The 24,565-nt window shown below is 40.8% G+C and overlaps 1 protein-coding gene across 2 annotated transcripts in view; it reads left to right on the top strand.

Moving 5' to 3' along the window:
* ADCY9 (adenylate cyclase 9) overlaps positions 1-24,350 on the top strand; it is a 196,374-nt gene extending 172,024 nt beyond the window's left edge. For both annotated transcript variants that reach the window (XM_073362784.1, XM_073362783.1), the window contains exons 7-10: positions 3,254-3,413; positions 6,814-6,962; positions 10,749-10,790; positions 16,893-24,350. In XM_073362784.1, the coding sequence (XP_073218885.1) occupies positions 3,254-3,413; positions 6,814-6,962; positions 10,749-10,790; positions 16,893-18,081 (1,540 nt within the window). In that variant the 3' untranslated portion in view covers positions 18,082-24,350. The remainder of the gene's footprint in view (positions 1-3,253; positions 3,414-6,813; positions 6,963-10,748; positions 10,791-16,892) is intronic.
* The last annotated feature ends 215 nt before the right edge of the window (positions 24,351-24,565 follow it).

The following is a 24,565-nucleotide window of genomic DNA, read 5'->3' as shown; positions in this document are numbered from 1 at the left end:
GAACAAAGGAAGTACTTTTTCACACAATGCACAGTCAACCTGTGGAACTCATTGCCGGGGTGGTTGTGAAGGCCAAAGGTATAACTCAGTTCAAAAAAGAATTAAATAAGTTCATGGAGGAGAGATTCATCAATGGCTATTAGCCAAGAGGATCGGGAAGATAACCCTTTGCTCTGGTTGTCCTAAGCTGTAACTGACAGAAGCTCTGAGTGGATGAAAGGGAATGCATCACTCAATAAGTGCCCTGGTCTGTTCATTCCCTCTGAAGCATCTGGCATTGGTCACTGTCAGAAGACAGGATACAGGGCTGGATGGACCATTGGCCTGAACCAGTGTGTCAGTTCTTGTGTTCTTATGTTGTATTGTAACACGTTGGCTGGAGAAGCAGCTGGGAAGGGGAGACGAGTCTAGGCAACCAATGTTGGGGGCTGAATATCATTGCTCCCACCTCTCCATATTCCACTCACATAAACATTTAATATTCATACTTTATGTAGGGAAGTGAATTTCACTTTCAGAGAGGTAAATTTAGGGTGGGATTTTCAAAGGTACTCAGCATCAGCCTAAATCTGCCTCCAGTGAAATCATTGGGTGTTTACCATTAACTCCAGCAGAGCAAAGCTGAGCTAATGCTGTATATAATTTGAGTATTTTGTTTTATTTTGCCTTGTAAATTTTTTCTATTGTCAGACTCTTTGTTGGTAAGTATTTTTCTTTATATGAAGTAAGGTTTTGTAGTTATTTTTTTTTCTTCAATAAAAACCTGTTAATCTAAACTGGAAAATCCAATTTCCACTGGAGTTTAAAAAGCCTATTAGCTCCCTCCTGTGAGGCACTGAAATATTACAAATTTCTCCCTCCTCATCCTTTTGCTACCCATAACTCTCTCTTTCTCTCTCCGTAGTTCTGAATGCATTCCCAGATGAACAAAAGCTTTATTAAGCTGAAGTAAAACAAGAAAACCTCGACCCTTAAAAGGATATTGTAGTTTTCTCACAAGAACCACAAAAGTTTACTCCGGAAATTCAAAATTAAAGTTACACTGACAAACAAACAAGACCTCCTCAGAAAGTATGAAAACGAAGTATTAGAGTCCTCCAAAGAACTTTAGTTCTGCCTTTGTTCTCTGCCAGCCCCCCACTCTGCATGTCCATCACATCTGGTATTTAGGTTGAAAACATATTTATAAAGGAAGTTTTGACAAGGGCTATTCATCCTGTTTCAGTGGATCCTAAATCTATTTTATTTGCACTGTTTGCCAGTAGAGTCAAGGAAATCAAGAGTATGTGGCTTTGATGCTCTACATATACTTCTGTGATACTTAAATGTGAACCTTTGCCCCAGTGATTTGGTTACCTAATTTTTGTTCAGGCTCTAAAATGTGACTAGTCCCAGGTACAGTAACTATGAGTTTATGCTTAGTCTCACAGCATGAAACTTTGTAACAGTTAAAATCCAATATACTTTTGGGACATTTTCCCAAGCCATTGTCCCAAATATGGTCTCTCTTGGTGATAAGCTGTAAAAGTCTTTCTCTCTCTCCTGTAATTGAGCATGGTCTTAAAGAATGCAGGAGTAGTTTGATGTAGCAATATAAAAACAGACACACTTTGGTTTGAATGCTTTAGTAATGTACAATTAGTGTATCAGCAAGAATGCGGTAGTCGAGTTAGATCACTTCAGTTTTCAGAATCACTGATCCTGTGAAGTTATGTGTTGTGTGGAAAGGACTGTTTCCTTATTTTCATTTGCTCTGTGGGCAGCTTGATGCAGGTCCAAAGTTTAGGTAGTTTGGATGACCTTAACTTCATTATGTTACTTTCTAATTTTCTTTTTAATTTTAAACTGAATATCAGCTGTGATTTTCCAGACTAGCTAATATTTGTGGATTTTGAAAGTTATGTTTCTTTAGGTTTGTTTCTTTAAATAATGGATAGTTTTGTGCAACTTTAGCTCCTGTGTTAACTACATTTTTTCCCCCCCGAGAACTATCTTGGATTTTTTTTTTCCAATTAAATTCTTCAGTAATAGGAGTCCCATGGTACATGGGGATAAACTTCACTTTTCCCTAGACCAGTGGTTGTCAACCAGGGGTCCAGGGCCCCCTGGGGGGCCGCGAGCAGGATTCAGGGGGGCTGTGAAGCAAGGCCAGCATTATACTAGCTGGGGCCCAGGACAGAAAGCTGAAGCCCAGGGCCCTGAGCCCCGCCACCTGGGGCTGAAGGCAAAGCCTGAGCAATGTAGCTTTGTGGGGGCCCCTGTGGCCCCAGGCAACTGCCCTGCTTGCTACTTCCTCACACCAGCACTGGCTTTTATATGCAGAAAACTAGTTATTGTGGCACAGGTGGGCCATGGAGTTTTTATAGCATGTTGCGCAGGGGGGGTCAGAAAGAAAAAGGTTGAGAACCCCGCCCTAGACTGCTTTCCGCTTCCCCATATGGTTCACTCAGCACTTGAGAGGCTTGGGCCTTTAGCTTGTAAGCAGTTGAGGCAAGGACTGTTTCTTCCCAAAGAGTGCTTTGTGCAGTTCCAGCTACACTGGTGTTTGCCATAACAAATACAAATGGGCTGCTGGAGGAGCATGTGAGCTGCCAGCTGGCCTCCCAAAGTGCTCAGCATGACTTCTTTTTATGCACTGTGGTCTTGCTGATCCAGTCAGTCATGAGCCCACACTCTCCTCCCATTTCTTGTTGTTAAGAAGGTACTGAGTCTGATACCTTAGAAGAACTTGGGTTGATTTCAGAGGGCAGCTTCTTTCTCTCAAGCTGTCTGGCATTGGGAGAGCTAGTTCAGAAGACTTTAAAATGCTAGAAAAGCATCTACCCAAACAGTCTTTAAGTCTGAAGCTAACTGATTAACAAAGTTGTTAATTGTCCATACACACTCCCGCTTTTCCAATGTTCTTAATGTTATTTTAAACAACTTTTTTGACGTACAAAAGCATTTACTTCAAAAAACAGTCCAATTTTTTTGTAAACAGGGAAAAACATGCTTTTTTTCCCCACACTCTCATATCTTCCAAGTGATAGAAGAGAAATCTTCAAGCTTTTGTAAAAAAAAATGGTTCATCTTTTACCGAACACTGATTGTTTCAGGAAGTTATAAGCAAGTGATAGCATGGAGTTACGCTCTGATTAGTTATGCAACATTAACTATAGCAACTGGAATGACCATATTATTATAGGTAAATCAGATACGTTAAGTGATGCATTGGGGGAAAAAAAAATTTGGTTTGTGCTTTCATTTGTTCCAGAATGGCATTCTTTCTGGAGGAGGTGATGATTTGTACTAAGCGCCTGCTGGAGGTGATTGCTGGCTGGCTGCCTCGACATTTCATCGGTGCAATCCTAGTTTCCCTCCCGGCTCTTGCAGTTTTTTCACATTTCACCTCTGACTTTGAAACCAACATACATGTAAGTTTTAGGACAATGTATCCTGTCTAACTTTCTTTTAGATTTAATGGAGTAGATTGGCTCCCTCCTTGTCTTCTCCCCTTCCCCATTCCCTTCATCCATGTGATCTATATCTCTCAAGAGGATAGGTCTGATTCTGTAAGATGGTATTGCTAGTAGAATGAATCTATTTTTTTTACAAACATTACCTTTAGGCAGAATTTAATGTAAATAAATTTGAACACATCTTAGGAATTTTTCAATATATTAAAGCATAATTTCTGAGCGGGAACTCCTTATCCAATGAGATGCGGAATATCCTTAAGGACTTCCGTGGCTCATTGCTGAAGTTCAGCAGCAGTAATGGTATTAGCAGTGGATTGTGTCTGTCTGTCATATCAACAGCAGTGCTGTGTTTGCACACTGTCAAAATAGGTGGAGTATTTTGAGCAACACAAAAATTATTAGTCCTCTTCTAAATGGCCCTGTAGCTCTTTTTCTCTACGTAATTTGGTGACGTTTCCAGTGTATTAAAGCTATATTTTCTTTAATTTAAAGGTGAATTTTTTCCTTATTGGACTGATTGTAGAACTGTGGGCCTGTAACGAGGTGTGAAGCCCACACCAGCACGAAAAAAGTTAAAGGAGTCCGAGAGGGTTGGTAGTCTCACTGTTTGCACCTGCGGAGGGGATGGATTTAAAAGAGGAGATAGAAGGTTAGTTGGAGAGGAGGAGAGGTAGGACAGAGAATATAATAAATTCCCTCTCTCTGGGAAGGGGTCTCTTAAAGGCTAAGAAGGCTGGAGGGAAGAGAAGCAGACAGTCTGCTCTGGAAATGAGCCTAAGGAACAATCTGGAGACATTGAGGGACAATGGCCTGCCTGAAACCCTGGGAAGGTGGAGAACTGTGCCAATTCTAGACTGTGGTAGGGAGTGGGGCACAGCAGACTGTGTATAGACTGGAAGATCACATATTTGGTGTTAGGAGTCTGATGAGAGCAGACTAGTACCCCTGGAACTGAGTGGAAATATAGAACTGGTATTCCAGAGAATAGACTAGGATCAGATGGTACCAACCATTGTTTCTGAATTATGCAGAGGCAACTGGTTGTGTTCAAGGAGCAGCAACAGGCCGGCACCGGTCCTCAAGTTCAAGGGACTGGAAAGGAGTATAGAAGAAATGGCAGGGACTGGTAAACTGATTCACACCCCCAGTCAGTTTTGTGGGACTACAGGAAGATTGGTAAGACAGGCAGTGGAAGTGGTCTGTCCAGCAATGGACACAGTCTGGGGGATGATGATTAAAGTTAAGTTGAGACAAGGAAACCCTGAAATAAAGGGTGGTTCTACTTGCAGAGTTTCAGGATGCTGTAAGAAGGCAGGCCCTGTCAAGAATTGTAGGAAGCTCTGGCTAACTTTGTGTGGATAGTCCTGGGGAATTGGCAGAATTAATTCCCTGAACAGAGTTTTTCAGGAACTCAAAGTCTGCAATTCAGGCAGGGGAACCGAAGACACCTGGGATTACCCTTTTGCGGAGAACAGCCTGTCATATATAAGGTGACAGAACCCAAGCAACACTGGACCTGAACCTGAAAGGTGCTGAACACCTTCAACCCTTTTTGACTTCTGTTTGTCTTATGTAGGCCCATTCCCTGTAGTACTTGAGCACCTCCTAAATATTTTTAAAATACAGTAACAATAACAATGGAATTTGTGGGTGCTCAGCCCCTCTCAGTTTCAGGTCGTATGTGCTGAATGCCCCATGTAGTAGCAAGTAAGAATGGTATTCATTACGCAGCTGTTCATGCACAACCCTTTTTTTTCCTGTTTCAGATCCCCCAGACTTATTGGGTTGTTGGTTCAATCACCAAGAGATATTCCAGCTGGCCCTGTGCTCGGTGATGTTGCAACAATCATGGAGCTCTGGGGAAAGGGGCCAGTCTGTAGAGGGTCGGGTAAGTGCCATATTTTACTATGACATGGTTTTGCAAAGTTTTTTTTTATTAATAGCATTATATACCCTCCCCGGATGTAAAATAATGATAATAATTTTAAAAAAAAAACTTTCCAAAGCCATGCTTACATAGTAAAACACGACACTTACTGACCCTCTAGAGGCTGGCTTCATGCTGGGGCTTCACTTGAAGTCAGAACCATTGCCCTGGCACTTTACGAGACCTGAAATGAGGTTTTTTTAAATTCAGCATAGCTATTTCTTAGTTATTAAAGCCTGGAAAAACTGTAGTCATGGTTTAAAAAATGTAAGTAAATTATGTAAGTTTTACTAATTTGCCTGTTGTGGATAAACTGTTTTTCTAACTGGAATGTGGCCTTGCTATTTTGTTCAACTGTTGTTGTGCCCCAGACAACATAATAAAGCATTCCAAATTTTCAACTTGTAAAGCAAAGCAGTGGTGTCCCACTCCACTCACAATGAAAGAGATTATAGCCACCAGAAATCATAAAGAGCAGCATAGTTAATGCTAAGGAAAATAAGACCTGCAGTGCAATTTTGTGGAGTTCTCTATTTTAACATTGGATCTTCATTGATTTTCTTAACACAGCCCTACTTTGTACATTACATAAGATGGACTTTAGCATTTGACTATTGCATTCTGGGGAAATTAAGATATTTCTCAGAAAGCATCTGCTTTGCACTTCAATTTACTTATCTACTAAAGACATGAAAAGGGAGGTTTTCTGAGATTCTTGGATTTGAGACTTGGAACAGAAGAAAGGAGAAATGGAGAACTACCCCTTCAGCTTGGCACAAATACCAGTTTCACAGAGCATCAATTAACATTATGTTAAACTTCTGCTCACTTTTGTTCCTCAAAGGAATAATTATCCATGTTGAGTTCAGCACTTAGTGGAATAATACTATCCTGCAAAATATATTATTAGGGCCAGCCACTTTGACAGAGTTTCTGGGACTCAACACATGTTTTCAACCTGGACGTATAATTTGATATCCAATTTAAAACACAGATGTGATTTAATGAGAAGCCTTCAGAGCATAATTGAGTATATGATGGTAATCTATAAATTCTCAAACTCAATGGCTTGAATAGGAGGAACTGAGTCCTTTACAAAGGTGAGCTGAAGGTGGAATTATGAAAAAGTAAAGCTGTACCTCAGAACTCCAGCTAATGAAAATTGTGACACATTATCTGTGTTAGAAGCTTTCTTGCTTATTGGAAGCAAGAACTTTTCTAGACTTGTAGTGCTGTTTGCTGAAATTCATACAAAGGTATCAGAGTTAATTGAAAAGACAGTTAATGTATGGCTCATTTTTATGTAAGTAGAAATTGTGTTCTCACCATTCAGATCATTGAATGCCTTTATTTAAATTGGTATCTATTTGTGGAAGGGCTCTAATGGGCAAGAAAAGGCTAACTTGTCATTCTTTCTGTTCATTGCAGTATACCATGTTTATGTGTTGTGCGATTCTCATCACCATTATCCAGTACTGTAACTTCTGCCAGCTGAGCTCCTGGATGAGATCATCATTGGCTACTATTGTAGGAGCAGTGCTTCTCATCTTGCTCTACATCTCTTTATGTCCAGACAGGTGAGCATTGCATGTTATCACTGTAGGCAAGGTATCATGAGCTGCATTTTGCCCCAGGATTAACTAGTTCAGCCCCGAAACAGGAAATGTTCATTCCTGTGGAGAGTGGTACAGACAGATGAGTTGGGTCTTGTTCTCTGTTGGTCAGATAGGGAGGTGCCAGTTTGAATGAAGCATATTTGCATATGGTTCTGTCCCTTTCTCTGGTCCCTGTAAGTGGGTTTTGCAGTTTGTTTCCTGCCTTGCTTCAAGAAGCCCCTAGTGTCTCTGGCTGATGGGCCATCTTGGCTTATATTTTCCTTGCCCTAGCCATTACTCAGAATGGAGAAAGAGTAAGAGAAATGGAAGAAAACAGTCAAAAAAATCAGACTCTGTCCTACTTTGGAAATCATGAGCCCTCCATCATGGGACTAGGTTGCATGTGTGCTCCACCACACTTATATAAGATTTGCTTGTGTTCACCGCCATCAGTTTCTGATGGGAGCCGGTCTGAATCCAGACAGTTTTGCCATGTTTCGGGCTGCCTCCAGGATTTCTCTATCATTGCCATCTTACAGATCCATCTGGGAGGAGATCTGCATGACTTCTAGGAAGATCAGTCTCAACTACTAGAATCCCTTTCCTTTAATCTGTTTGCAAGTGATCCATTATCAGCCAGCTCTTCTCAGTTTCCCTTCTCCCTCCTGATCAGAACTCTCTAATCTCTGAAGAAATTTCCAAGGCATGCTCTGGTTCCTTTTGTCCTCATCCCCTCTTGAATTCTGTCCAAGGATTTATTTTTGGCTTTGGGTGATGAGAGATCCCTGTATCTGACTCTGCAGCTTGTCCTTGAGGAATGGTGGATGGCCTCTCACTCTAGACCATTCTACCTCCCACTGGAGGCAAATATTTTACCTCCTTTTCAGAGACTTTCTGGACCACACAGTGCAGGAAGCAGATGGCAGGCAACATGCTGATCAAAGCAAATCCCCTCAAGAAGCATCTAAGGCATTCTCCACATCTCTGCTGAGGTTCTCAAATCTGGGTCTAGTAAACAAAAGAACATCTCCTTAACAGACCCTCTTTTGCTCAGAAGTGGACACCAGTGCCATAGGAGGAAAAGTCTGCCCCCTTTGGAAAGAACTCAGAACTGGAGTCAACCATCAAGACAGCATTAAGCAGTCATCTTCTCTTTCTCTCATTCTGCAAGTCACTGGTTGGAATGTGGATAATATGCTAAAATGTGGTTCCTTGGGTATAGTTTTATTATAGGACTTTTCAACAGTTTCTACCGAAAGCCCTCCAGCTAGCATGGGAGAATCTGGAAACATTTCTTCAAGTCCCAATAGCTAGTGGATGGATCAATCAAACACTCCTTCAAGATCTGCCCTTGGTATCATTACAACTGATGCCATTTTCTTGGATTTCAGCAGCTTATTTATCGTTTTTTGTCACTCCAGATGTGGTGGTTGAACTTCATTCCATTTCCTTTCACATCCTCTCCTGGAAAGTGGCTTTTAAGAAGCCATTACCTCAGTTCATTGTGTGGGGATGTGAGTGTCCCTTTCCTGTAGTTTGCCCTAACTGGTTTTTTATGAGGGAAAAGTAGTTCTTTGCTTCTGTCCCAGCTTCTTGGCTGAGTTGTAGCTTTTCTCATTAACAAGATCTCTCGTCCAAGTTTCTGACTTCACCACAAGGCGCAGATGAATTTCTTGTACTCTGGTGCAGCCTAGAAAGAAGTCACTCCATTACCTAGTCATCCTGTTCCAGGGTCCCAATAAAGGTCAAAAAGCCTCTAGTTTTACAGTCTCTGGATGGATCTGACTCTGCAGTACACCTATTCAGCGACAGACTTCTTGTGCTCTCCTTAGATTAGATTGATCAATTGTCTCCCATTCCTGGGCAGAAACAGGGCATATATCCATGGATAAACTGTGCCGTGGTGTTACCTGGGGCTTGGTACACACTTTCCTCAAGCACTGTCCCTTTGGCCCCTCCTCATTACCCAAGCGTTTAGTTTCTTCACAGCCTTACTGGAAACAATCCAGTTACTAATTTCTGGTTCCTTCTCATCTCACCTTTGATCTCATCTCACTCTTGTTCTTTCTTTAGTCCAACTATTGGTTTCTTCCCTCCCAGCAGGTGAGGGTGCTGCAACCCATCTATCTCTGCCAGTGGCACTCTCTCCACGAGAAAATCAAGTTTATTACCTGTTAACTTTTTTCTGTAGTACAGTGGCACTATTACAGACCCTTTAGCTTAAGGCCCACCTGGGCTTTGACTTTGGCTGAGAGGTTAATGTTAGGAACACAGGATAGGATAATCTAATTTGTTCATAACTCTAGATGTCATTGCACTGGAGAGTGTGCCTGCAAAAAGCAAAAGAAGTTTCTTAGCCAGGAGTGGAAAATGTTTCATTCTTATTGGCATTTCCTGGGTTATTGACTGGGTCAGGACATACCCCATTTGTCTATACCAGTGACATTTTGCCGCAGGAAAAAAATTAAAAAGTAAGAAACTGGATTTTATGTCTAATTCATTATCTGTAGACTTCTAGAGAAAATTCCAGGTGCAAATAGCTGGTCAGATTGTACCCAAGCACTGCAGAGTTATCAGGTGTGGGGAGGAAGGAAGGTACAGGAAACCTTCTCCTGCTCCCCCTTCATCTCAGCTGAGCACGTGGATTGCACAAGGCTCATGTTGCTAGCCATTCCAAAAGGCTGGGGTGACATCCACCCACATATCAGCCAACACATCCTCTTCAGGGGGTGGGGGGAGAGTGTCTGTGACAGATTCCCCTGGTGTGTTAGGGTGTGACCAGGAAACACCATGTCTCTGGGAGTTTCTGTTGGAATGGGTTGTCTCCAAGCTCCCTCCAGCACAGGCCTATGCCTACAAGGCACAATCAAGCCCAATTATAGTATATTTTGTCCTGTGTTTTGTAAAGCAGTGACCATTAATGAACAAAGTACAGTAACTGCAGAACATTTTGTCACTTTATTTTATAAAGAGAAATTCATATCCAAAATAATACACATCCCTATACAATCCTAGATCTAGCAAAATATGACTAGAAGCAACAGTGAAAAACAACATGAAGACTAAATCACAGCTGCCAAGAGTTTTCATTTGAAAACCTTAGTAATAGCTAGTTTTCTTGCAATATCTACAGTGTTAATCATGCTTTGTCACCACAGTATTGACAATTCTTCATACGCTATAGACAGACCCATTCTTTCACGTTTTTTTTTTAAAACAGTAACTTGCTGGTGGTAGTTGTTCTTGGCACATGTAACTGAGCACTGTGTGCCTTGCTGTTCTTTATATTAATTGCTGATAGAAGAGCCTGGAATGCAAGTAAATTCAAAGCCTCTTTGAGGAGTTCTTCGGTAATGGCATATTCATAAAGAGGCTGTTTCTCCTCTTTTGTCACTTTTTATGGAGTTGATCCAATAAGCCTGGGAACTAATTACCTTTCAGTGTTCTTAACACACTCCTCCATGTATCTCGGGTTGGAACTGATCTGAAAATGGTTTTTTCCAGCCATTGCCTTGACTACATTACCTCCAGTTACTCTTAGCCGGAGAAACTTGGATCATCATCTCTATGCTTCTGCCACTCCAAAGCAAAAGGTATTGCTAAGTCACATTCAAGAAAAGTTTGTCTGAAATTGAGGTGCAAAACAGATTATTGATCATAGTCCCTTACTTCAAATTAGTTCAGTTGAACTTTTTTGTTTGTATTCTCAGGTTGCTTTGTGTAATGGTCTTGTTTTCTTTCTAATGTTTTAATACCTTTATTTTTCAGCTCCATTGAAACTTCCCTCCTAGATTCAGTACAGAACTTTAGGTAAGCCTTAAATACAGTGCCCATCTCTACTATCTTATGGAAAACCTCTTGTTGCATTCCTTTTTTCAACATTATCTTTTACAAAAAGTTATGTAAACTAGATAAAGTATAGCTTTAAAATGTTTGTGTCAAAATGTGTTTTCAGTCAAATGTATGTAAAAAAACAAACTTAGGGCGCACAGTAGCATACAGGGATTAAATAATTTTGTCTGTGCTACGTGAGTACCCAGGAAAGCAAACTAACTATACAAATGCCATAGAAGGAAATCGACGAAGTTGATGCTGAAATGTGAAATGCTCCCTTATTTATATGGTTTTCTAGGAAATGGAGGGTTATTGTGGCAGATAAATTATAGAATTTGTTTTTCTAGTGGTAACCTTTTTTGTTTTGTTTTGTTTTAAAGTACTGTGCGCAGATTATGGGCCAGATTCTCTCCCTCTGTCCTGTCTGCTTTGTGTCACTCAGCAGTGCATAGGGGCTGGAATCTACGGGGGGGGGGGGTCCTTAGCTAGCTCCTACACCAACTGTCCCCAACTCCAGTTTAGAGGATTTGTTGGAGGCAGTGTAGAGCACAGCTGCGGTCTGCCAATTCATAGTTGGCAAGTGGCCCCATGGGCACCACAGCCAGCTGCTGTAATTTAGAGTAGCTCCAAACTCAACACAGTTGACAGCATAGCCCCATGTTTTTAAACAAAGCCTGTGTTATTAATGACCCCTTAGAAAGTGAAAATTTCAAAGATGCAGTTGACTTGTCTCTATTTCATTGTGGTCAACTCCCATGATTTTATCGCCAGTTGCTGAATAAAACAACTGCTTTCACTAAAGTTAGTAATTGTGGAAACATTTGTTCTGGGGTTGGGTTTTCTAAAAGTCTGACACTCTCTTTGATTTAACTAGTGACTATGTAAACATATTATCAAATAGCTCCAGGCAGAAGTGTGTTCTGAAAATCACTGCTCGTCCTTGGAGTATATATTATAGAAAAATTACATTTTTCAATTTCATAGAATCATAGAATATCAGGGTTAGAAAGGACCTCAGGAGGTCATCTAGTCCAACCCCCTGCTCAAAGCAGGACCAATCCCCAATTTTTGCCCCAGATCCCTAAATGGCCCCCTCAAGGATTGAACTCACAACCCTGGGTTTAGCAGGCCAATGCTCAAACCACTGAGCTATCTCTCCCCCCCTTCTGTCTCTACCTGAATGCAGTCATAATTTCAAAGAATGTAGGCATTTTTCTGAGGTCTGAGGATGGTAGTTGTGCTTTCCAATTCTAGTATAGGATTAATTTATTATGTCTCATATTGCAGGGATTTTTGAGCATTCTGAATTTGTTTGTCTGTGTGTGTAAGAGAGAAAGAGAGTGTCATTAAATATACCTTTCTTTTTAAACTGGAATTGTAACTGGGACAAGATACAAGCCAAGCTATAACAACAGACTATACATAATTTTAAAACAGAAAATATAAAGGTATTGTGACCAATGAAAAGTAATGTCATAATATTTTCCTCAGCTTGGGTCTTCCTTATTAGTTCATGGAATTAGCCAGGCACTTCTGTAGCTCAAAACTGCCCGTGACTTCCAGGTAACTATTCATGAGCACTAGAAGACCTAGCTGGCTGTTAATCATTAAAAAATAATTCTGATTTCTGTAATCAAGGGCAAGCATGACTTCATTTTAATGATTGGTCTTATACTTGCAATGGCCCTACAAATAACAAAGCTAATAGCCAGAGAAAATATCCTAGTATGAAAGTATTTTACTTTTGAAATTATAACATTTCACTTTTACTTGATAGATAAAGATATGAACAGATAATAATGCTGAGATTTTCAAAGGAGCCTAATGAAATTAGGCACCCAAACCCCAGTGGAATTCCACAGGAGATGGACACTGAACTCACTTGGGTTCCTTGATAAGTCCCAGCCTAAAGATGTAAATATTGACTGACACGGTGACCAAAATACATGTCACATCTAACACTTGTATGCTATACAATCTCATCAAAGTTCTTACCATGAGGAACTTGCAGTTCAATTTTTTTCCAAATGACCATTACTTTAGTGAAAAATGTAAGTGTGTGCGCGCTCGTGCATGTGTGTGTGTCTGTCTTAGACACATTATGCATGCTTGTGAACATATTTGCTGTCTCTATAACGTGTGTGACACTTTTAGCAGGTGATGCTTGGTTGGCTGTCATCTTAAATTTAAATATGAAAAACTACATAAATGCAATAGTAAGTTTGCAAAAGTGCAAATTCAGCTGTTCTGAGGACACACAACTGAATAGTGTCACTGAAAATCAGGATAGTTTTTAGGTGTGGTCTGTGGTAAAAATACAGAATTGTGAATTAATTCTATTACCATCTCTGCCACAGATCTGCTGTGCAATCTTACTTACATTTTCAGCTTTTTTATTTATTTTTTGTTTTGTTTTCTGTTTTCGTTCTAGCATTTTGTATTAATTAGGGCTTCCCCTCACTCCAGGTGATTGGAGGCTGATGAATCAATAAGAAGCTGAGATCCTGTCCTAGGAGAAGTTATTATTGTCTCCATTCTCACTTGACTGTCAGCACACAGGCTTTTCCTGTGTTCTGCTGGTGGATTTGTAACAAGTGTACCTGGAGGGGGACCTTTCCCCTTTTGCTTTGCTTGACCAAGAATTAAGATCTTTATTAAAGTGGTATCAAAACAGCTACCATCTGTGAAGTCTCAGCACATAAGCTCTTCTAAGATTTGGTCAACACATAGCTTTTTTGCACCCGTGTAGCTAAATCAGTGCATTAGATTTGTCTCATTGCTTTCCAATTGAAGGCACACCATTTCTTCTTGTGCCCCATGCAATCAAAACAAGATGCTGTTAAACAAATGTGTCCTCCCACTAAGAGTCAATGCACTCATTACTCTCCCTGCCTCAAAGCAGGTAGAGTGTATTTTTTTCTCCACTGTTCATAGTTCCCAAATGGAATGATGGATAGGCCTTTTGAGATAGAGACTCAAATCTGCCTTGTGGTTTAGAAAAAACTCATGCCCCTGTTTTTCTTTCCCCACCTTTACACTCCAAATTTTTTTCTAAATGGAGTTCCTATGTTCTGTAGTTGCATCAGGGTATAAAATAGAGTGTTCATGCCATCTCTGTCCATCACCCCAGGATGCTTAACATCTCATATGTGTAGCAGCATCCCGTTTACAATATCTCAGATTCTACATGATTCATCAAAAATTCCAATGCTCAGCTCTGTTGGTGTCTTTTTCTCATTGTTCAGCCCTTGTATTCTCTCCAAAGACCTAGTTGTTACGCATCTGCTTTATATATAGAACAATACAATTTGAAACCCAGATTTCTAGCTCCTAGGGCAAGTGTCTTTCCAAGAACCTCTACTGTAAGGAGAAAGCCATTATGTTACACAGTTTAGGATTTGTGATCAATCAAAGGAAAGCTTCCTGACTCCATCTAAAGAATTTTCACAAGTGCTGTATTCAGTACCCAGAGTGGATGAAAATTCCAACTAACTTCTCAGGCTTTTGTGCCTGCAAGTATTTAAACTATTTGGTTAAAAGAACAGAATCAGCTTGAGTTTTTTAAATTGACCAATTTTTAAAATTCCATTTTCTATTACTACAACCCTTTAAACAGTAAACAGCTTAAATAGCCCTGAATTTTTTTTGTATAAGCTCCTTTAAAAAAATTTGTAAGGCTTTGGTGGGGATTTTCTGTTTCTCAGTTGTTGTTTATAAAGGTCATTTCATTTAATGAATTTTGCTCTTGCTAATTACCCAATCATATTGTATTGTCAAATACACAAACTAAACAAACGAAAAAAAAGAAATATTGTTCCATTAGCTTCTTGCCGCTATAGTTATGCTAGATCAAAGGTGTTAGTTGTAACCATAGTAGGTGCAACATTTTCAGAGATTTAATTTTCAAGATGAGGGCATCACTTCAGGAATTTCCTCCTTCAGGTTAGTTCTGTGGGTTTTTGGCATAGCTGATTCTCACTGTAGTCATAGTGGGATCAAAAAATTTGTGATCTGGGAGAGATCTTGTATCCGCTCATTTGAGATACGCAGCTCCCTGCCTTGTGGATGAATTCAGTCATCTTAAGGGAATTCTCTTTTCAGATCATGAGTGAATTGTTGTCATTACAAAAGCGAGGCGAGTATTTAGGGACACCCATATTGGAAACCAAGCTCAACCAAGTAGTTGAGAAAATGGTTGGGGACTAACAGATACCCACTTGTCAGCAAGGTAGAAATGAGAGCAGTAAAGTTCTCTCTTAAAAGTCAGATCGTGCTCTCTACCAGTCTTGGTAGAGATTTCCATCACCCCTTTTCAGGAGGGTAAGTGTTTTCAGGGAGCCACTCGGTATGATGCCTCTGCTCAAGAAACCATCTGTGGACTTGGATAAACTTGCCAACTACCCACTTGTATTGAATCTCTGGCATTGAATAAACTTACTGAAAAACTTGTGATGAAGTGACTCTGTTGGTAATCCCCAGTCAGTCTGAGTTCGGGCCTGGTTTCAGAAAACACACTGGCATTATGTGGATCAGTCATCTTCTCAAAGTGATTTGGGCTATACCCTGACACCACCCAGAAAATTACAGTTGTACAGAATGCAGCCACTTGCTTGTTCAGGAATGTTTCATAGAGGAAGCATATTATACCGGTGCTCCATAATCTGTAGAGGCTGCCAGTGAATTTGTGAATATTGCTCTTGATCTGTACACACCCTAAAAGGTTGATATTGTGGCTAGTTGAGAAAATTGCCTGTATCCCCATAATAAGCTTCAGTGGTCGTAATCTGCAGAGATGCTCAAGCGAGGACCCCATCCTCCCCCGTTTCATAGTAAAGTGGCAGATGGTTCTCCATAAAGTTCCTCAGCTCTGGAGTTCTCTTCCTCCCTGTGTCCTACAGAGCCTAAATGTATTGATCTTCAAGAAACCTTGCAAGACTCATCTGTTTTCTCAGGTCTTTGGAGAAGGGGCAGGTTGAGGGATATAGATGGGCTGAGGCAGCAGTTTGTGTTCTGTTATTGGTAGTTAATTTTTTTTTCCAGGCTTGATTTCTGAATCAGGGATGCAAGAAGTCATTATAAATACAAAGATGTTGTGACAAAGTTCCTCCTCTACCTTGGTGGGTCTTGCACTTATTGGCGGATTTGCTCACCTCGGAGATTCACGGCAGCCCTCAGTTTGGCTGTTTTCATGAACCTCCAGTCCAGGTCAATTTCTGATGAGGAGTTGGGAGGTTTGGGGGGAACCCGGGCCCGCTCTCTACTCCGGGTTCCAGCCCAGGGCCCTGTGGAATGCAGCTGTCTAGAGTGCCTCCTGGAACAGCTGTGCGACAACAACTCCTCCCTGGGCTACTTCCCCATGGCCTCCTCCCAACACCTTCTTTATTCTCACCATAGGACCTTCCGCATGTGTCTGATAATGTTTGTACTCCTTAGTCCTCCAACAGTACATGTTCTCACTCTCAGCTCCTAGTGCCTCTTGCTCCCAGCTCCTCACACGTGCACCACAAACTGAAGTGAGCTCCTTTTTAAACCCAGGTGCCCTGATTAGCCTGCCTTAATTGATTCTAGCAGCTTCTTGATTGGCTGCAGGTGTTCTAATGAGCCTGTCTGTCTTAATTGTTTCCAGAAGGTTCCAGATTGTTCTGGAACCTTCCCTGTTACCTTACCCAGGGAAAAGGGACCTACTTAACCTGGAGCTAATGTATCTGCCTTCTATCACTCTCCTGTAGCCATCTGGCCCAACCCTGTCACAATATATATTTATGATTTTAATAAGTCATATTATAAATATATATGGAAAGACAATATACTCCTCAATAAGAACTTTAAAATTGTCTAACGTGGGCAGTATGTAGGCCAGCAACTCAACGGGGTCCATTTAATTTAGATCTAGTTAAATTTAGCATGCGAGAGTTCTACAGCATGGGCATATTTAATAGCAAATAAAGTTAGAATTTTATAACTACAGTTTGATTTTATTGAGGCATTTTTAACAAGTCAGATTTAGAGATTAAGAAGTAATGAATCTGTATTTTAAAATGCCCATCTTTATTTTTCTTTTCCCCTGCCCTGCCCCAGCTCTAGGAAGAATCCATGCAACAGTTCAGTGCTAAATGATATAAAGAAACCAGCAGACCGGATTGGCCAAGAAGTGATACTGGTTTTCTTTCTCCTACTCCTTTTGGTTTGGTTTCTGAATCGGGAATTTGAAGTCAGTTACCGCCTCCACTACAATGGAGATGTAGAGGCTGATCTTCACCGCACCAAAATTCAGAGCATGAGGGATCAAGCTGACTGGTTGCTGAGGAATATTATTCCATATCATGTGGCAGAGCAGTTGAAGGTTTCCCAGAGCTACTCCAAAAACCATGATAGTGGTGGAGTGATCTTTGCTAGCATTGTGAACTTCAGTGAGTTCTATGAAGAGAATTATGAGGGGGGCAAGGAATGCTATCGAGTCCTAAATGAATTGATTGGGGACTTTGATGAGTTGCTAAGCAAACCACATTACAGCAGCATTGAGAAAATCAAAACAATTGGGGCAACCTACATGGCTGCCTCTGGACTGAACACCGCACAATGTCAGGACAACAACCATCCACATGGACATTTGCAAACCCTTTTTGAATTTGCCAAAGAAATGATGCGAGTGGTGGATGACTTCAACAACAATATGCTGTGGTTTAATTTTAAACTACGCGTTGGCTTTAACCATGGCCCTCTCACTGCTGGGGTCATAGGCACCACCAAGTTATTGTATGACATTTGGGGTGATACCGTGAACATTGCTAGCAGGATGGACACTACTGGAGTGGAGTGCCGGATACAGGTGAGTGAGGAGAGCTACCGTATCCTAAATAAGATGGGATATGACTTTGATTATAGGGGGACAGTCAACGTGAAGGGGAAAGGTCAGATGAAAACCTACCTTTACCCAAAATGCATGGACAATGGGGTTGTGCCGCATCACCAGTTATCTATATCTCCAGACATCCGGGTTCAAGTGGATGGCAGCATTGGGCGGTCTCCTACTGATGAGATTGCCAATCTGGTGCCTTCTGTACAGAATTCGGACAAGACATCCCAGGGCTCAGATAACAACTTAGAACCCAAGGATATGCTTCCATACTACAAGAAGCTCCAAAAAGAGTCAGTGAAAGCAGAAGACAGGTGCAGGTTTGGCAAAGCTGTAAAGAATGATTGTGAGGAAGCAGAAACGGAGGAGGTCAATGAACTGACAAAGTTAAATATCTCTAAGAGCGTATGATGCAGTGACAGAGAGCTGCATGATGTGCTCTGTCCATAGAAACACAAAGACATTTGCAATTGTCTGCTTTCTTTTTGAAGAAAAACCTTCTCAACACCTGGGTTGTTTGTTTTCATGTTAGCACCTGATGCTGTGTGGATCACAGTTATTCAGGGCTCATTTTCATCTGTCTCTCTCCTCCATGCCCTTTAGCCCTCTCCAAAACTCCCCAGCTCCCTGTGTAACCCTCTTTCAGCTGAGTGGAGCATATTAAGTGCCTTCAGATATACTCCATTGGACTCCCTGTCTAGGTACAAAGGCCCCACATAAAATCATAGCTTTGGGTATCTATTAATTTTAAAAGAAAAGCTGTGGTCATGATATCATTTTTATTGTTGTTTCTCACAAACACTTTTTTTTTTTGGCTAATGCAACTCCTTGGGTTTTATATATATATATATACGTGTGTGTGTGTGTATAATATATTACTGTTATCAGACCTTCTGTATGTAAACACACAGACAGATGTGCGTGTATCTACCATATGAGACTGATATAAAAAGTGCCAGTAATGTACCACTAGGGAATGTCATGGAGATGATGTAACACAATTTTGCTTTTGTGTTGGGCTGGAGAAGGAGCTGAGTTCTACAGTGGCTCAGCAGTTAGATGGAGCAGGCAGCACAGCTGTTGTAGTTTCATCCTCCTTTGACAGTGTTTTGATCAGACATTTGCCATTGTATGCTTTGGATGCACTGCTTTCCTTACATCCAATGAGTTATTGATATGTGGGGATAGATTTCACCAACTCTCAGGATAGGGTTCCAAAAACAAACCAGTAACCATTAAAGTTTTTACAATCCAGGTCTCAGGTTTTTAAAAAGCAGTTTTCCTTTTACCCCCACCCCAAGGGATTTGTGAAGTTTTGAGTGGAATTGATGCCCCTAAAACTGCTCTGATTTAAGAGAGGAGCAGTTAAATAAATGTTTTGGGGTTATATTGATTTATTATTATTTTAAATATCATGTTTGTGGAGGGTGTTAGGATTCATAGGGGTGGTAATTGGTGTCACTAAAATTAATAAGATGCCCATTAGTGCTTCATCCTCTTCAAACTGCCAAGCACTGTGAGGACATTATCTAGGCAATACTTGTGTCAAAGTTGGTGATACCGCCAAAGCCACCAAAATGCAGATTGAGTCTGAAAATCCCAGTTTCCCTCCCATACTGAATTAATGGTGCTGAACAACGTTCTTCAGGCTTTACCCCTAGGCTGTGATTTTGCAGCACAGATTAGAATGACATGCTTCCCGTGTGCCATTTAAAGCAGAAATAGGAAGGTCCTTTGCCATGAGCTGAGAAGCACAACATTTCGGGCCTGAACCTACAGTTGACTGTGTGGGCAGACCCCTGTGCCTGCAGAGAGGCTCACTGAAGTCAATGGGACTCTGCACAGGTGCCGGGGTCCGTTTGCATAGAGGCAGTTGCAGGATCAGGGCTTCAGACAACAAACACCTCCTCTAATTTCAATTCCTGGAGAAGATTCTGACTAGTTCTCCCTTTGCATTCTTCCATAATTTTAACCCCTTTTTCACTCAGTTTTTGACCGAGTGGGTGACCCACTTTGGATAATATTAAATATTGCAAGGTTCCAATTTAAACAAATATTTCTTGTACCAACAAAATGACTATAATATTTCCACCCAAAATAAATTCATCTGCCAAGGGAAATCGGGTGATTGTGGGGAAATGTAATGCTGTTTTGTCTGCACAGTCATATTTTTTTAGTTATTTCTTTCCATCTTCAGTCCAAAAAAGATAACTTAAAAGTGAAAGCAGAATATAGTCACACTTATTGCTTTAAGAACAGCCATAGTGGGTCAGACCAAAGGTCCATCTAGCCCAGTATTCCGTCTTCCAACAGTGGCCAATGCCAGGTTCCCCAGAGGGAATGAACAGAGCAGGCAATCAAGTGATCCATCCCCCTTCTTATGTTCGTATGTCCTGTGTTGTTTACATGCCTTCTAGCATTAAAATATGTGTCCTGAGGTGGTTAACCCTTTTTTTCCCCTCACTTACTCTCTCTGATTTGATGGCCCCCTACAATGCCCAGTGATAAAGTGGCATTTCTCTGCAGTTGAGTTTTTTCAGTGTTAGCCGCGATCCATCAAAATATGCCCACATCTTTTCTCTGACTTTTAATACTGTACAATTGTTATACTCACCACAATAACCCTTCACCTGTAAGAGGTTCGCACATTGCAACTAAAAGTGAAAAAACGGCATAATCTAGGGATTCCAAGCCAATTTCTTTTGAACAGGAGCCAGGATTGAGAAAACCTTACCTCTAATTATTGCAATAATGCACCATTCAGTACAAAGACAGTCCTTTAGCCTACAAAATTAATAAAGCCATCATGGCTGTTCATGGTCTGTTACTACATGAGTATTGTTAGTCTCTTAGTAGTATCTCATTAGAGTACTGAAAAGGGTACCAAATTTAGAAGTATCATGGCCTCTTTTCTGATCTCACTAAGGAAATAAAATGGCTGAGGTCAGAAACATTTCTGGGCTCTGAATTCAAGGGCTGCTGTTTGTTCTTGCAGTGGAGTTGTTCTGTATAGTATTAACACCTTTGTGAGTTGAGTGCAGCCAACATTACATGCATTCAAATTAGATCTGGGTAAATAGTAGCTAATAGTTAAGTCATGAATTGTATCGCTGTTTGCTTATTGCCACCAGAACAATAACCACATTTAACAGCTTCACTTTGACCAGGTGTCGTGGTCCTTACCACAAAGGTCTTGAATCTCTTCTTTAGGGATTCAGAAACAAAGCTATGAATACCCACCCCACAAAACATATGGGGGAGCTTTTCAAAGGCGCAAGGGGCAATGAGACACCCAACTCCCACTGAAAGGCAATGGGAGTTGGACCCCAAACTCCCTTTTGTGCCTTTGAAACGCAGTCCCAATACTTGCAAAAAGTAATGAGTCTGTGGTGGTTTTTAATGGTATAATGCTCTCTACTGCATCTCTCTTAGTGTATCAGAGAGTCCAAAGACAGGCCATGTCATACATTTGCATGCCAGTATCAGAGTTTATTTTATAAAATGCCTTTTGTGCTTGTTCTGTTGCTTTCTGCATAATAATTTTAAAGAAACACAAACTTTATAAAAGTAGCATGATTAGCCCTATCCCCTGAAAAGTAGTCTACCAAAAATTGATGCTTTGTTTGCTTGCTCTTTTCTTTTCTTGTATTTTTAGAATTTCTTAATGCTGATCATTTCAAGATCACCCACAGTTTAAAAAAATGTAGTTGTTAAATGCTTTTCAAGCCCAGGAGTTCTGCTCCTGTTACCGCTCACCCATGTGAGTGATTTTAGGGTTTAGAACGGTGAGGAAGATACTGAGTATTTTCTGCAACATTTCCTTAATCTGCTGCTGACACACAATTGATTATTTTTCCCCACTACTCCTTTAAAATTGAACAGATTGACTTCTCATAAATAAGTAAATAACATTCCAGTGTGTTTGTTTTAATTACTGCAGATTTTTAAGATAAGTACAAATTTGTTATTATCGAGGATTTAAGGTTTTTTAAGAGTGGGGTTAGAGGAAGGCTGTTGGGTTTTGTTTGTTTGTTTAACAATCAGAATGTAATACTTGCTCTGAGCAGGGTAGATAGTGGTAAGAATGCTAGCTACCAGTCAGCAATTCCTATTATTCACTAAAATTCACTATTATTCACTAAAATTGTTAGTGGAGAGACCACTTTGGCATGTAGTAGGGCTATGAAATGTCATAAGAGGTGAAGGATGATGGAGTCTCAAAAAAAGGCTAAGTAGCCAAACCTTTCACTACCACTTTACTTAGCACTAGTTGTTTGTGAACATTGGCAGGGATAAACAGAAAAATTCTTTTCTGAATCTGGGTATTGAAACAATTGACAGTTTGAATATGGAGCTAAAGGACATGGTTTTTCAAAGGATATGGAGGTTCAATGAGTAAAGATAAAAGGAATTAACAAAAACAAAGGACTCGCAAGCTTTTATCTGAGGAAGTACTGTATCTTGATTAGAGAAACTATCTTTGAGGTTGTCTGTAAACTCTAGTATTTTAAAATTGCTTAATTCTCCTGTTTCTGTAACTTTCTCTGATATTGCAATTTAGAATGATTTATAAAATGTTGGGTTTCTAGTGAATGTCACATGATGTTCATATGTAAAAATATTGAAAGCAAATAATTGTTCTTAACCAGCTGATACCTTATTTTGCAAAGCATGTCCAAATACCAGCATTGAACAATTATTAGTATGAAGTTGATTGTAATCTCATCAACTTTCTCGCTGTCTAGATTTTTTTGCCTGATTTCAAGATTATTTGTTTCCCCTCTCCTTTGTGTTGCACTCTTCTGTATTGTGCATGATGAGATATGTCGAGGGGTGGTTTTCCCCCATCATTGGATTAGATCTTCTGTTTTAACAGCAGTATTTGAATTTCTTTGGTGCCAAATCATGGTTTCATGTCAAAGAACTTTCTCCACGCTGTAAGACTTCCTTCACTACGGTTTGTCTCTGGCTGTATTCTCCAATTTAATGGAGTTTGGATATTTGCTTTGTTCTTTCGTAGTGGTCCATTTGTCCACTCACAACTTTACTACTGTGTACTGTTGGTTTTCTGTCCTTTCTCTTCCTTTTCTTATTGTAAACTGGTTTATTTTAAGTTATAGACGAGAAACACATCAGGACAGTTAAATTGACAGCAATTTATGAAGAGTAAATCTGCCATCACAACAGAAAAACACAAGACTACGCCATTAAGTCATAGCAGGCTTACATAATAGGAGGAAGTGAAACATAAAATCAAATGAAACTGCTAGCACCATTGAAATCCATTGAAGCAGAGTTCAAATGGGCCCATATTAACAAAAGTTTTCTCAAGGAGTCTGGTAGGCAGATCTACAAAGCAAAGCACATCCACAGAAAAGGCATACTTTATGTATTCATATGGATTAAAATTATGTTATGGGGATAGTTTTCCAACCTCCTTTCTAAACAATAAAGTGACTAATGCTGCTTCAGTTTACCATCTGTAGTAGAAAATATAATAAAGCATCAGAAACATATGTCCACTTTCTATAGGTTCTTAAACAGCTGCTTCTGGAGAGCTGGCTGGCAATACGTTGATGGTTCCTTATTTCCAGCAACTAAATTGCATTAAAAGACTGCTAAAAATACATTAAATACTCCTTAATGTCACCTTCCCACATAAGCAACTGCTGTAGATGCTGCAGGGATTTTGTGAGATTGTGAATGGAAGTGGAACATTTGTGAACAGGAGGGGAAGTAAGTGGCCCACATGGTGAAAGATGTGAGAATCCCAGTGCTACAGCATAACAATAGAGTAAAATAGCACTGCTGTCCTGTTACAAATGCATCCAGGAAAACAAACACAAACTGGGCCTCCGAACATTTTGGAAACTGGGCTAAATATAGCTGTGACCGCCAAAATGTGCAGAATATTTGTGCAGGGAACAGTGCATTCTACTCCAGAAACAAAATTTTCCAACTTCCTTCATTGTAGTTCTCTATCTAGGTTGTAGTGGAACTATTTTTGTTTTTCCAGGGACAGTGTCCCAATGACTGTGTTACAATAAATCTGAATTCTAATGCACTATTAATATAAATACACACATAGGCCAATGGCTCCAAAGTTTTGTCTGCTCTGATCAATTTTAAAATTAAAAACGATCAGTTATAAAAACTGTTTTAGGAAAACAATCATTCATCCAAAACAAATCCCTACCGGCATATTTTAGCTTATGCCTTTAGTTTTATTTAGTGGCCAATTTATGGAAAGTGTCTCAGCTGTACAATCATGGAGAAGGTTCCTAAGGTTATTAGACTAATGTGTAGTAAGGTAAAGAAAACTTGAGAGAGGGGAGAACTAGCCTTGCATTCACAAAATGGAACAACTAGAGTGGGGATGTGCTAAAAAACTCCCCTCATCATGTATGCAAACAGAGCACAGTGTAATATCTATACCAGAGGTGGGTAAACTATGGCCTGCGGGACCGTCCTGCCAAGCCCCTGAGCTCCTGACCAGGGAGGCTAGCCCCCAACCCCTCCCCTATTGCCCCCCCTACCCAGCAGCCTCAGCATGCCGCACCGCCAGCTCTCTGGCTCTCCGCTCCTGTTGGGCAGCATAGCTGGCTCCAGCCAGGCAGCAGGCCTGCGAGCTCCTGCTGCTCTGAGCAGCATGGTAAGGGGGCAGGGAGCGAGGGGGTTGGATAAGGGGCAGGGGTCCTGGGGGCAGTCAGGGAGCAGGGGACAGCTGCATAGGCATGGGAGTCCCGGGGGACTGTCGGGGGCAGAGGTATGAATAGGGTTTGGAGCGGTGGGGTTGGATAGGGGGTGGAGTTCCAGGGGGTGGTTAGGGGTGGGGGTGTGGATAGGGGTCGGGTCAGTCAGGGGACAGGGAGCCAGGGGGGCGGGGGGTTGGATA

This window comes from Lepidochelys kempii, chromosome 10, assembly GCF_965140265.1.
Source record: "Lepidochelys kempii isolate rLepKem1 chromosome 10, rLepKem1.hap2, whole genome shotgun sequence".
NCBI lineage: Eukaryota > Metazoa > Chordata > Testudines > Cheloniidae > Lepidochelys > Lepidochelys kempii.
This window is presented reverse-complemented; position numbering and strand designations above follow the sequence as displayed.